Below are 15079 nucleotides of genomic sequence, written 5' to 3' on the forward strand. Positions count from 1 at the left end.
AAGTAGTATTCATCCCCTTATCAAGATGCCTTATCACTACTCTTATCCACAAAACCTCGACATAATCCACTTCAATATCTGCGTGTTTATTGGCTATGGTTAGGCTGACCATACATACCGTTTTGAACGAGACAGTACTGTTTTCTTCATATTTCCCGGCCGTCCCATCGTTTTACTAAAAATGTCAATTTTGTCCTGTTTTTAAAACCTATAAATATACTTTAATATTGGTCAATCATAAATTATTCATAATCTATAATCATATATTAATATCATGGATACCAGTAATTTATATAACCAAGGAGTCACATTGTTCGATACTAAATATTGATATCTGCAGTGATTTATGCAGAGAAAATAAAACTTTATTTTCTCTGCAACACTTTCACGTCTGTTCTGCTGTAGCATTAGTTTTTTTTTTTTGCCTGTATGCTAACCAATGGTTTTATTATTTAATGCAGGCAGTTTAAATTTCATATTTTTTTAAAGTTTTAAGTCTTATTTTTTAAAGCTTTTAATCTATCCATGCAATGTCAAAGAGGCAAAACTGCAGTTTTAATGAAGATCTCCAGAATAAATTCAAATTTATTAAATTGGACAAGCTGTGTAGTGATGGAACAAAAGTACAGATTTTTTTTCTGAAATGAGCAAAACACGCTTAGACTTTCAACACTTTTGTAATATCGTATAGTTTATTATTTGTCTTCCTTGAAGTACAGCACCTGCTGAGAGAATATTTTCTGTTATGAACAGTTTGTGGTCAAAGGAGAAATCTAGATTAAGTGCTAAGACAATGAGAGCTATGTTAGTTATAAGACAAAATTGTGTCATAGAGTGCGAGAAGTTTTATAAGGTGTTGGAAGACCAAAATTAGCTGCCTAAGATAACTTCATCAGAGAAATATTCATGGTACGATTGTGGTGAAATACAGTCCCTCTCTACATTTACCTAAACTTTTGTATGGGTTCTGTCATGAAAGAATAATGGTAAGCTCAATATGTTTATGTAATAAAACTTTTTTTTTTTATCATCTTACTTTTTCATGAATACAGAATATTACATAACCCCCATCCCATTTTTGCCATCCCGATGTTCTGTTTTTGTCTGAAGGAAATATGGTCAGCCTAGCTATGGTGCAATTGTCAGAGTTAATATGGACAGACAGAAAAAAATCAATTCAACAACGTATTGAAGAACATGTTCAAGATATTAAATACCACAAAAGTGAAGCTTCAGCTTTGTCATCACAAGTGCTCTCTTCAGCTGATCCACAAAATGCTTCACAAATAGCCATCAAGTTTTATGGGATAAATCTGAACTATTACACCGTTGCTATGATATAATGGAGAGAAAAATCTTTGAGTCTTTGGAAATAACATTTGATCCTAAAAATTTAAATATTAACCAAAGTATTAACTTGTGTACATCCTATCGTTCATTAGTCAAACACATGCGTAAACATGTACAACATTCTGAACAATTAGAAATTTTTAAAAATAGCATCAGTCTCTTCTATAACTGCATAACAGTTGTCACATTTGTTAGTCCTTAATGTTTTGTCTACTAGTTTGTATATTTACACCTGAAGAAACCCTGTGCAATTAGGATGAAACGTTATGCTGTCAATTAAAATAAATATTATCAGCATATTCTGCTGTTCTGCCTTATAAACTTTAGCCAAATGTTCATGAACCAGCAAAGTATACATACTTTTCACACACACACACACACACACACACACACACATATATAACTTATTTTTTTCCTGAAACCCTAATATTTCAAAATTATCAGCCTATCACTAATAAAAAAAAAAAAGTGCCCACCATAGCAGGATTCACACACAGCTTACTGTCTGGCAAGTATAGGCTTCACTTGTTGAGCCACCAAGTCTACAATTATAACTAGAAATCTACAGAATTGCAAGACTTAAGATATGCAATTAATTCCAGCTGTCATACCTCCTTCCAAATCTTCATCTACTATGTCAGTTGCATCACCAGTTCTCACATGAAAACAGACGCAATTTGATGCAAATCAGAAACAAATGGTAACTAATTCCAAAAGAGTGGCCCAAAACAATCAGGCATTTATGAATAAAACAAATACGGGAGACTCAAAAAAGTGTTTACTAAATAAAGTTAGTAATCCTTCTCAATAATATATATGATATCATTAGGCTTTAAGAAATGTTTTCTTTCTTACTATCGATCATATGACTTTTACATAATTGCATTAATCAACTGACATGAATACAGCTGAATGATGAAGCATTAGCCGGTAGTTAGAACTCCAGAGGGAAGATGTAGCGATATAATTTAGACTAAGAAATAAACGAAGGGTAGTTTTCATTTAAGTTAAGATGCTTATTATCGGTGAACTGCCAATGAGTTAATAGTTAAGACAATCTTAACACTCTGGTTTTTTTTTTTTTTTTTTTGAAGAAAATACAACCACACATTCCAACCGAGAAAGGGATATGTTACTATTATGCTACCACGTAGTAGTTATCATATATATATATATATATATATATATATATATACACACACACACACACACTCAATTGTATAAGTGGCTAGCTTCGTATTTTATTACGAAAGTCTTAATTAAATCAAGTTTTAGTGAGAAAAATCTGAAAACATAAACAAGAAAAATCCCGTCAGAGGCGTAGTTATGACTGTCATAACACTTGAACTCAGCATGGCAAGTCCCAAAAAAAAAAAAAAAAACTCGGTTTCTATATTACCTTGATCTTGATTGAAACCTGCGTACAACAATCCATTGCCATAAGAGTTTGACAGTCCAAGATTCATTATATCTATGTAAATAAGTTACGATATTGCCACACTATTCACACCCCCGACACACGCCGCCTCAATTTACTACGAAGATGCAAGTTGACATATCAACCATCGCAACATACTCTCGACTTGAACACCGAAGTACATGCAATATTCCTGTCCCCAGTGCGGATAGGTAGAAAACAAAATCAAATGCCATCTGGAGAGATTTAAACAATTGGTAGCCTATTCCATTATATCGTATTATACTAAAAATAAATAAATCATAGAAATAAAAAGAATAATTTAAAAAGCAAACAAATAAATAAAACTGCTTAATTTCTCTATATTTACTGTTAAAATGCTCCTCCTTCTTCTCCTTAGATGATATACATATTGCATATGAATATACCATATTCCATTAGAATTACTGTGACAGTTTCATCTGTGGAACTATAGAGAAAAGTGTGCAATTCAGTTCAAAATATAGATAACTATGTAAAATAGCAGATTTTGGATCTTCCATTTGCTCCTTCCAATCAATTCTAAACAATAGTCTGAACATGAAGCACGTTTTAGTAAACCTTGTGTTAAGCATCTAACTCATACAGTTTTTTTTTGGGGGGGGGCATATGAAGCACCAAAACTCCATTATGGCACTCTGCCCCTTTACTGCACGTGATGCTGTAATGATACTTTGAAAAATAATCATTTAAGTGGTCACAGGTTTATCACATTCGACAGGAACATTCTTGAAATTACAAAAACGGATTTCGACAAATATTATTATTTACTGGGCATCTCCATAGAGTCAAAGGAAGATCCACTTTAACTATTGTTCATATAATGCCTATCATATCTCTTCTTGATCCACGAAGTATTCACATCCACTTCTGCCGACCCATTCACCAACCTGCAAGCAAAAAATATCTACTTTGAACGCCTTACTGACCATACTTTTACGCAGTTTACAGGAGTGACCCTTGTTCTCTCCCTTCCAACCATGTAAATGTTTCCAGCAGTGGCACAAAATAGAATAGGAAACTTATGTAGCTGCAAAAAAAAGGTCTTACTTGGAAGGAGACTGAACTTTAAATCTCATAGCTCTCTTATGACATATGGATGTTTGAACAATTCATATATTTATTTTGATTATGTAATTTTCTTATTGCAGCATATCGCTGACAGTGTATTTCATTTCACAAACATTGTAATTTTCCAGTGGGATCTGAAATAATACTACTCAGCATATCTTAAATCCGTACACTTTGATGGCATTTAGACAAGCTTCTCAACCTAATTCAAATACAGACAAATAGAAAGAGAGAGCTAAACTACTTCACTTTGATGATGATCTCAGATTTTTGAACAAGAATATATCTATTCTCAGAGTTGCCTTAATATTTTGCATTTCAGTATATTGATAGGTTTCTTCGGTGATTTAACCTCAGTATCTTCTTGGATCTGACTCTCACTGATGTGGTGGTTTTCCATAGAAACAGTTTCCACTGAAGTGGTCTTGATCACTGCATTTCTTGGAATCTTTGCATATGACATAACCCTACTGGCAGGACCTTGAGCGTTTCCTGCAGGTGCTTACCATTTAAGCTGTTATTGTTGACTGCTTATGAAGGCTGGATTGCTCGATATTAGAATTTTATTTGTCATTGGGTGGTGCAGAAGCTTTTGCAGGTGTTTTTCCAGTAGAACATCACTAGATATGCTCTAGTGATTCAGATCAAAACTTTTTAGTTGTACAAAGTGGTTTTGATCACTGCATTCCATTAGATTTTTGCTAATGGCATGGCTCTAATCACGTGACCTTGATAGATGAACGTTCTTGCTGGTCGCTTGTAGAGCCAAGTATGGTTAGTGGTAGGTTTTTGTCTGACGCTGGATGGAACCGACGATTTTGCAGGTGTGGTCTGCTGAACCACATCTGTAAAATCGTGGCAAAATTTCCAGAAACACACAGTTTTAAGGCGTTGCTGAAAAAAAGTGTTATTTAATTAAGAAAATCAATATGTATTTCGTTGTGAGCTGAAAGTTCCAGGATATTTTTCTGTGTGATGTAGGTTTTTTTTTTTTGTTGTTGTTTTCTTTTTTTTAATGCTATATGATTGCTTCAAATAAAGTTAAGAAGTACATAAAATATGAAATGATGGTATTATGGATCTACCCATACTTTGTAGCCAAATGTAGAAAGAAACTTAAAAAAAATTTCGAAATTTACCAGAAAGCTTATGATAATGTAAACGTTGGCAGCGGAGTTGCCTTTGTATTGCTTTACTGAAAAAGACACGAACTCTGCCTAGGAACCCTTATAGCCACCTGTTCCTTATTGCTTAAAATGGGTTCATTGGCTTGGCAGCTGTTTTGCATGGTTGCTTCTCATCAGAGACTAGGCAGAAACCTTAAGAGGGGGAAAAACCCTCTGCTCAATATCATATCAATCCTATGTAAGATGGTTAAAATTATCACAAGTGAACTCTTGTTAGCTGCATAATCAAATATTAAAGTACAGATAGATCTGTAAGGCTCTTATATGGAACATATTGAAGGATTAATCCGTATATGATAGCCAAATGTAAAAAGAAACTTAAAAGTTTCGAATTTTACTAGACAGCTTATGAGAATGTAACCGCTCGCATCAGAGTTTGTCTGAGTTTGTCTTGGTATTGCACTTCTTAAAAGATACTTTAATATTTTATTATGCACCTACAGGGAGTTCACTTATGATGAATTTAACTTTCTGACATATGATTACCACAGTATTGATTTGCTACAGAGCGATTTTGCTATCTTAAAATTTCTGCTTGGTTTCCAGCAAACAGATTAAGCCCAGTTTAAGCAAATAAAAGGCGAACCTCGTGTTTTCTGGTAAATTTCAAACTTTTCTTTCTAGATTTGACTATAAAAGAGTGATATCCTTAATAGCATCGGTCTTAGTGGTTTATTTATGCCAAACTGAAGCAGCTGTATATCATATTATACTACGAAGTAGAATTTAAAAGAATTGCTTTACGGATCTTTGAACAGATAATACTAACATAAAAAAATTTTTAAAAAAATCAGCTAACGCCTTTTTATTTCCGTATACGGGAGTAGGCGAGGCCATTTAGCCCTATCTAACTTTTGGAGACTGAGTGAGCAGTTCAATCTCCACTGGTACCCAATCAGAGACAGATGGCCCAAAGCTATCACTAATTAAGCGGTACGCAGTGAAGAGAGATGGCTCAAATGTGCCGCCATCTCGTGGTCCCTGACCCTAACACAATATATTTAATGTCTGAAATAATGTGGGTTCTACGGTCGATTTTCTTGAGTTTACAGGACGAAAAACCCGAGTTTCCGGGAGGAAAAACCTGCTTGCCCGTGCCAGAGATCGACTAACTCGGGAACAGGTCGAAAAAAGGCTTAGAAAAATTTCCTCTAGTCGCCGACTAGACTCGAAACGAAGTCTTCCTTCGTGCGGCCAAGTGCGGTGGTGTGCAAACGCCACATCCACTGAGCTACACAGGCTCTACCATAAAAAAAAAATTTATATCGAAAACTTGCAAAATGATTTAGGTGATATAATAGCAATAAAAGAATTAAAGGACAACTAGGCAACATTAAAAATGGTAAATGAGCAGGAGAAGATTAAGGCCCCTTCAAAACACACGCAATTTACAGACAAAAAATACTAGTTGTGGTGGTGATAGATGTGGATGGTAGATGGCGTTGATGGAGATGATTCGTAGTAAAGATTCGGTGTAATGGTTGAGACAGTTGTAGGCGTCCTCCCGCGATGAGTCTTCGGACTCTTTGGAGGTATCAGGAATAATAATAATAATAATAAGATGGAATAAACTCCGAAATATATAAATTTGCTGGAAAAATTTCATCAAAGATTATTAAAATTTTTATATAAAATATATTTATTTTAGAGGAAGATTATGGAGAGTAGTGTTGATGTAGTTGCTCTTCAGGATGATCTGAATAAAATGGAAACGTGGGCAGATGGGGTGAATTTTGGGAACTGCAGATGGGATAATGCATACTCTATATGCATTATCCCATGAAAGTACACTGAAGGAAGTTGAAGAGACACGGGATCTTGGGGTTATGGTGGATCGAAGTTTGAAATTTAAGAGGCATGCTTCAAAGATAAGAAAGGTAATAAAGATAACTCAAAGGACTGCTGCAATATTAAGACGAACAATAATCAGTAGATATAAAATGGTAGTGATTCCATTGTATAAGGTTTTGATCAGGCTACATCTGTACTATTGTGTTCAAATCTGGTCACCAGGGTTTACAGGGATGAAGATACTTTGGAGAGGGTGCAGAGGCAGTTAACATAAATGATTTCAGGATTATGGGATATTAGCTATAAGAATAGATTGAAGTCATGTCATCTGCAGAGTTTGCTGATAGAAGGCGAAGGGGTAATATTATCGAGACGTTTAATTTTTGGGAGGTATTTACCGGATGGATATGAGAGGTATTTTTCAGATAGTGGAAAATAAGGAGCGGGGAAAAGAACTAGGGGGGAATTGGATCAGGACGTGATGAAGATGTTGAGAAGGTTTTTTTTTTCTTTTTTAAGTAGAGAATGGTAGGTGAGTGGAAGACGTTGTCTGAGTGTGGTTGTGAGTGCTAAGAGTGTGAATGAATGAATGGACTTTTTGTAATATACTGTATGTAATTGTTAATGGTATAAACCCCTCCCCCTCTCTCTCTCTCCTTACGAATCATTTTTGACTTCAGGAGAGTTAATGTAATAATAAAAATAATAATATACAAGCAGACATATACCAGTTGAATGGAATACAAGTAATATCAATATAATATATATATATATATATATATATATATATATATTTATTTATTTATTTATTTATTTATTTATTTATTCAGAGGAAAAAAAAAAAATATATATATATATATATAAAACCCTGTTTCATTATATAAATAGTGAAATAAGATTATTGGAATGTTAAAATGGATTTAGAAAAGACCTGGCTGTTGCAATGGATGAAATATTTTCATTAAAACATTATAAAGAAAAGAGAAGAGCATTTAATTTAAAAACTCATCTTTCTTTATATAGATTATGCAAAACATTTGATAAAGTAAAAAGGCATCTATTGTTTGATATATTATAAATAGTAAATGTACCTGGTATTTTATTACAGGCAATATTGAATATATGCAAAGATAATGAAATAAAAATAAACATAAATGGAAAAAAATACTGAAAAGCAATCTATATACCAATGGTTAAGACGGGAGTCCTTTGTCTGTCTTCAACACTTTTTAATATTTATTAATGAAATACGAATACAGTGAACACTGTAATAACTCAGATATAGAAATTTCCCTGAATAATAAAACAATAACTATGTATTATTTGCAGATTATTAGTAGTAATACCAAATAAAGAAAACAATTTACAAAGAGCACTGTAGAATTTAAACATAGTAGGTAGATTGACCATACATACCGTTTTGAACGGGACAGTAACAGGTTTTTTTTTTTTTTTTTTTTCATGTTTCCCGGCCGTCCCATACTTTTAGTAAAAATATCAATTTTGTCCCGTTTTTAATAAAAACTATAAATATACTTCAATATTGGTCAATCATAAATTGTTATTCATAACCTATAATCGTATATCAATATCATGGATACCATTAATTTGTATAACCATGGAATCGCATCTTTTGATACTAAATATCGATATCTGGACTAATTTATTCAGAGAAAATAAAAAATGCATGTTGGCAACACTTTCGTGTCTCAGACGCGGCGCCTGTTCTGCTATAGCGTTTTTGCTTTGCCTATATGCTAACCAGTGGCTTTGTTATTCAATACCGGTGGTTTAAATTTCATTTTTTTTTAAGTTTTAAGTCTTATTTTTTAAAGCTTTAAGTCTATCCTTGCAATGTCAAAGAGGCGAAATTTCAGTTTTAATGACGATCTCCAGAAAGAATTCAAATTTATTAAATTGGACAAGCTGTGTAGTGATGGAACAAACGTGGTATGCTAACATTGTAATGTCCATTTTTCCATTGCTCATGGAGGCAAAAGCGACATCTACGTACCCAGAAACATAAGGATGCTGAAGAGACTCTGGCTTTGGTTAAAAACATGAGCTCGTTTATGGTGAGATGTGATGGTGATAATGAAAGCAGTAAAATTGCAGCAAGTAAAGCTCTTTTTGCTTATCATACTGTCGTCACGGCCAAAGTTTTCGTGCAAATGACTGCTTCTCGACATTCATAAATAAAATTTATGAACCAAAATTTTCTTCAGCACGTACCAAATCAAAAGCAACAATTACCAACGTTTTATCACCTACTGGACAAAGTAGTAGAGGATTAGAATGAAACAAAATGCATTACAATCAGTTTAGATGCATCAAATAAAAAAAAGACATCAAACTTTTTCCAATCGTTGTGCGGTATACTTTTTGACGAATTGCGGTGTTCAAGACAAAATTATAGACTTTATTTCCTTGCCTGGTGAAACATTCGACCTATAGTGTGCTATGTTGAAGGGAGTAAGGGACAAATTTGTCTTATAAAACAAAATTGTTGCTTTGTGTGCGGATAACACGAACACCAATTTTTTTTTGCAAAAGACTTCGCAAAAATAATGTGTGGCAAAAACTTGAAACTGAACTGAAGAGGCAGATTATCAGTACTGGTTCTAGGGCACACATACACAATTGTCTCCGGTGTACTGTCGACTGTATACCAATTGATATTGAATGTTTTGCAGTTAAAGCATACAAATACTTCGATATATACACAATCAGAGTTGAAGAACTGAAAAACGTTTGTGATTTTGCAGGAAATAATTACGCCAAATTGTTAGGCATGGCAATACAAGATTTTTACCCTTGGGTTAATCAATTGACAGAATTTTAAGCATGTTTGATGGGCTTCGTTCTTATTTTCTTTCTCATGAAAAATGCCCTGTTATGTTGCAAAAATTGTTTGAAGATCCCTGTTTGAAATTGTGGTTGTCATTTGCAAAAGATCAAATATCTACTTTCCAAACATATACATTAGCTTAATTGAAAAAGGCAGTATTTTAGCCACAGAAATAGCCATGAACATTGAAAATCTGGGACACAGTCAACTGGGCGACGGCGACTGGGCGATAGTCAACTGGGGGATGACCAAGTGGGTACCGACATCTGGGCGACAGAATAATAGATCAAATATGCAATGCTATTCTGTTGATCTACTACCCCGTAAATTTAAATAATATATTTTTTTGAGAAACGAGTTAAAAGAACGGTATAAAGATAAAATTTGAAAAATCTTGCTTATAAATTAAGTTTATTTTTAATTGTGTAGATTATGAAATAATATATTTACGATATTTATGATTCTAGGGAAACAATAATTATTCCTGTTGAATACTTAAATTATGAATTCAGTTAATCACAATTTGAACGTTTTTTTATTGGCTGATTCTGGATTAGAACAGGACGACCAAATGAGAATATTAATTTTTGGTCGTGAAAGTCATGCAATCTGGAGCCAAATTATGAATGAATTATTTGTGGATGGCACATTTTTACTTTCTTCCACTCTTTTTGCCAAACCTTTTGTTATTTTGGCTAGAAAGGATGTAGGTCCTGTTTTCCCTGCTTCGTATTGTTTACTACCTAATAAGACTCTTGAAACATACACAAAATTATTTTATATGATACATAAAATGTGGTCATTTTATGTATCATATAAAGGAGAAAAGGATATCAATTTCAAATTCACTGCAATGGAATTTTGGCAGTAAATAAACCAAAAATTAAAACAAGTCAAATGAAATTAATGAACCGCAAAATACATATTATTAGACCAAAACAGGAATGAAGATATTTTGAAATAACTAAAAACAAAATTAATAGAATAACTCTATACAAATATAAAGAAAATTGCATCATGTAAGCAGAATGACCAACCCCAGATATCCTGAACAATTAATAAATATTACCATTTGGGAAGAGAAGACCGGTAGACCTTAAAAGAGGATATTATATTTAAAATGAGAACAGATCATAAGATTTATTTCCGTATTTAGCATGATGATGATGATGATATGAAATGATTAATTCTTTGGTAACCAATAGGATTATCCATAGGAAAAATTATGAAACACGAACAATGTTTATGTTCGTATTATATTTACAGCTATTTTGCCTGCTTCTGTTTAGGAGAGAGCCCCTGTTTAAATGTCATTGGCTTTTTACTCACGGATTCTTAGAGCATTGTAGATGTATATTTACCAAAAAATATATGTAGCATAAAGGAAGAGAAATTTACACATACCTTTTTCTGGGTGTTGTGGCTTTTCTTCTTTCTACTACTGTGTGTGTGGGAGGGGGTAGGCAATGTGGGAGAGTTAAAATAGAAATGGACAAAACCCTGGTTTTTTGAATAATATATATATATATATATATATATAAGAGCGTTTTTTATATTTATATAGGGTGGGAAAGGGTGAAAGGAGTTGAAAACAGCAACTGATTTTTAGAGGGGGGAAAGGGGGTTGACCCTCTTTTCCCGCCTCTAAAAATATAGGGATAGGGAGCCCAAGTTATTAATAACTCAGAGTTTTTCAGGAGAAAGAGAGAACCGACACTGACTTGCGTAGACATTTACGTAAGTCGAATTTTACTTAAGTCGAAATCTTCCTAATCGCTTATGCAGCACACGCAACTATGTGCCGGCTGGATTTGATTGAAGCAAAAAAGAAATGTTCGTCGAATAAATAGAATATTATTTCTTCATTTTTTTTTAATCTTAGCGCAGAAAAAATTACAAATGCTGATAAAATGGTATTCATTGTTTAAACAGCGAAACCCAATTACGTGCAATAGATGAAAAAATTTGTCTTTCTTCGTACTTCATAATCATTTTATCTTTCCTTCATCATTGTAATTAAAAAGAAAAAGTTAACGGTTATTGGACTACTGTAATTCACTATCAGTGCAATAAAAAGCATCAACTACTAGAAGCTCATGGAGTTACACCAACCGCAAAACAGGCAAACCTGCCATTAGAACATGCGCAATTAACAGACAAGATGCGCTGGCCTCATGGCCTGAGTTGCTTCGACAGGAAATCTAAATCCGCCAACCAATTGTCCTAGTCGGGTGCTTCATTTATTTCTTACCGAATAGAAAATACATTTGACGATGTTTCTAAGTTTGCACTGGCCAGCAAAAATCTATGTGAAGTAGAATTTATGTCAGTAAGGGAGTGTGCATGTCTACAGTACAGGCACTATATTATGCCTGTGCCGTAGACAGGCACAGTAACATTAAACCTTAATACTCATATTATTGTCTCGAATAGTGCGAGTTTTGCAAATCAGGTTTTTTGATATTTAACTTCGCAGTTAAAAAATCGCCGAATTTCTCTACTCGTCAGTTAACAACAGATTAACTCAGAAAGGGCTTCGAAGAAGTTCCTGTAGTCGGCGACTAAAATTGACCGCATTTCTTTGGATACAAACACGACTGCTAGAACCAGAAAGATATCGTACGGATAACAAACTTAAAAAAAAAAAAAAAAAGTAAGAAAGAATTACAACGAGGTTGTTGGGTTCAAATTAGATAAAAATCACGGCGAATGAAAGTATTTTAATCTGTTCGGCAAAACAAGAGAAGCAGTCATGAAATAAACAAATAAATAAGAATGTGATTTTTTTTATTTGTATCTCATTTTGATTTGTATCTCTTTTTTTTGTTGTTGTTGTGTTTTGAGATAGGCGATTTCTTGGTATTCATTCGTATTTGACAGACGCCAGCAGGCTCTGTCACTTTCTTTAATCGACCAACGAAAATTTGGATTCTGTCCAAGTTGGCACGCATTAAAGTAAAATAAAAGAAAACACGTGCAGATTTTAGGGCAATAGCCGAATGACACAGCAAAATGGTGCCTTTATAAGAGTAAAGAAAATTTGTGTGATGCAATTAATCTACTACTGTAAATGCATGAGTTCATTTTTATCGCTCCACGAATACCTTTATCTCATTCAAAACTTCTTTTGCTTTGTTAATATTATTTTGAAATCAAAAATTTGCATTTCTAAACGCCGAAGAAAAGTCTTTCAGCTTATATTCACTAAAACTTATACAATAAAGAGAACATCTTGCTCATTTTAAAAAATTTTGGCAACTTAAACGGTTTCCTTGTGCGACAATGGAATTTGTTGAAATATGGAGACGATGAATTGTGTGCGGTAGAATGTCTAACATTCCTCCCCCATTCCACCCAAAAAATGAAGAATCTGAATACGCAGACGTATACGTCTACATTGAAAAATTATCAGTGCACCAGATGAAGATATCTCTTCTTCTTCTCTACAATAAAAAAATGTAAGAAAAATAAAAACTCATAGTCTGTTGGCTAGAGTTCAAATGCTGTGAAGTGGTCAGCGGATACGCTGACTTGGCCAATCTGCCCGATGATGGGGAGGAAATTCATAGTTTGTTGCTCCCTTAACATATGAAAGGGCAAACTTTAGAGACCCGACATTTTGTCATTAAGAGTATAAGAAAGCATTCTAGATGAAGTTTACATATTTGAATCCGAATTTAGATTCATTCCATTTTCTTAAATGTTGAAAATGGTTTGTGTTTACGTTCACAACCTACAGTATTATTCTTTGTGACTAACTGTCGGCTACTGGGGAAAAATACAGTTTTCTATTAGTACTGCTTATCTCTACAGAGATGAGCAAAATATGGGTAGATGACCGAAACTACAAAACACAAACATCCCTGGTACTCAACATCCGTTGAGTACCAGGGGTGTTTGTGTTTGCACAACCTAATGTTTACTTTCTTTTAGTTACGTAAAAACTATCAATCCCTTCTGCTAATCTCTTCTGCATAATACATAACCCTATTGCAAACTATCACACATTTTCTGTTGATATTCACTTACCAATTTTAACGAACGCAAAAATGTAAATTGGTGCAACAAGAACATCACCTATGTAATCTATCTGGTAGTGCAAAATCGTATTTTCTGTTTTTAATGAAGGAAAAAAAAAAGTTAGGAATCAGTTTTGTGTGTAGATTTTGCACTCGTAATTCTAGTAAGCCTGGTCTGATAGACGCCAAGCTAAAATGCTGCATGGTCATATTGATCAACATAAATTCTTTTGAGCATGCGTTTGCTACCGAGAGAGAGTAAAAATACAGTTGTATTACAAGGTTGAACACGCGCCATGGCACTGCTTGCTAGCGATCAGAGGTAGCAAAAGGATAACATACCTTGGTATACTGTGTGTTACTGTTTGTGTGCTGAATGCAATAAACTATCATTTTTGTGATGATGATGCATTGCAATGAAATTAGAATAGTTTTTTCTTTCTTTCTTTTTTTTTAATTTATGATCATCTTGGATCATAAATTAAAATGATCATAAATTAATGACTCTCAGAGGATTTTAAACTCCCTCCCTTCACTTATCGACATTTCTTTGCGACCACCTGATGTTTGCTTCACCTTTCATTATATCCAATGAACTAGAGAGAGAGAGAGAGAGAGAGAGAACAATTTTTTTACATTTTTGTTTTTTTACGTGGCAAAGGTTTATTTTTAAATCATACATTCGTACCAAGGGCGGGTTAAGGATTATTCCCCCATTTGTATTGATTATACATAGACCGGAACCCTCTAGAGACTACTCATGGAACTTTTCAAGCTTGAAATTCTAATAAGCAAGGTGTGGGTCTCACTCTGGGCTATAAAATTAACTTATGTACCGCACATAGTTCATACTTTTAGTAGCGTTTGGCCTAATATTATTTCCAAAAATTATCTATTCGAAACAAAAATTGAGATAATACGACAAATATAGTAAACAATTAGCCAATTTTTGTGAATTCCACCAGAGTGCAATTATTTCTATCCTTTCTAATAGTTTAGCCTAAGTTTCTAGAAAAAATCGTCCCCCTCCCCAACTGAAGCCAAAATTGAACTGACACGACGCATTTTTACTGGTGATTCTAAATACTATATTTTATTAAATTCCTTTCTATCACAATGTAGTTATTACCAGGGGCGAATGTTGGTCTTGAAATCAGACTTCAATCACACCTCTTATTCCTCAATTCATTTAGGAAGTGAGAGGTGTGATTGAAGTCTGATTAGCGGAATAATGAATTACTGACCATTTAAAACTATATATTTAGAAATTTATGTACATTATATTTAGAAATTTAATCATACAAATACAACATTTATTTTACAAATGATATTCTATCTTTTTCAATTTTGCTACTTT

The 15079-nt window shown here is 33.6% G+C and overlaps 1 protein-coding gene across 1 annotated transcript in view; it reads right to left on the bottom strand.

Annotated features, from left to right (window-relative positions):
* Positions 1-2925, bottom strand: part of LOC150108995 (WD repeat domain phosphoinositide-interacting protein 3) — a 118019-nt gene extending 115094 nt beyond the window's left edge. The window contains exon 1 of the mRNA XM_090411260.1: positions 2750-2925. Within this exon, the coding sequence (XP_090267386.1) occupies positions 2750-2816 (67 nt within the window). The 5' untranslated portion in view covers positions 2817-2925. The remainder of the gene's footprint in view (positions 1-2749) is intronic.
* Positions 2926-15079: the final 12154 nt, after the last annotated feature.

Source organism: Typopeltis vanoorti, chromosome 2 (assembly GCF_054136105.1).
Source record: "Typopeltis vanoorti isolate ZY-2024b chromosome 2, IOZ_Tvanoo_1.0, whole genome shotgun sequence".
NCBI classification, from domain to species: domain Eukaryota; kingdom Metazoa; phylum Arthropoda; class Arachnida; order Uropygi; family Thelyphonidae; genus Typopeltis; species Typopeltis vanoorti.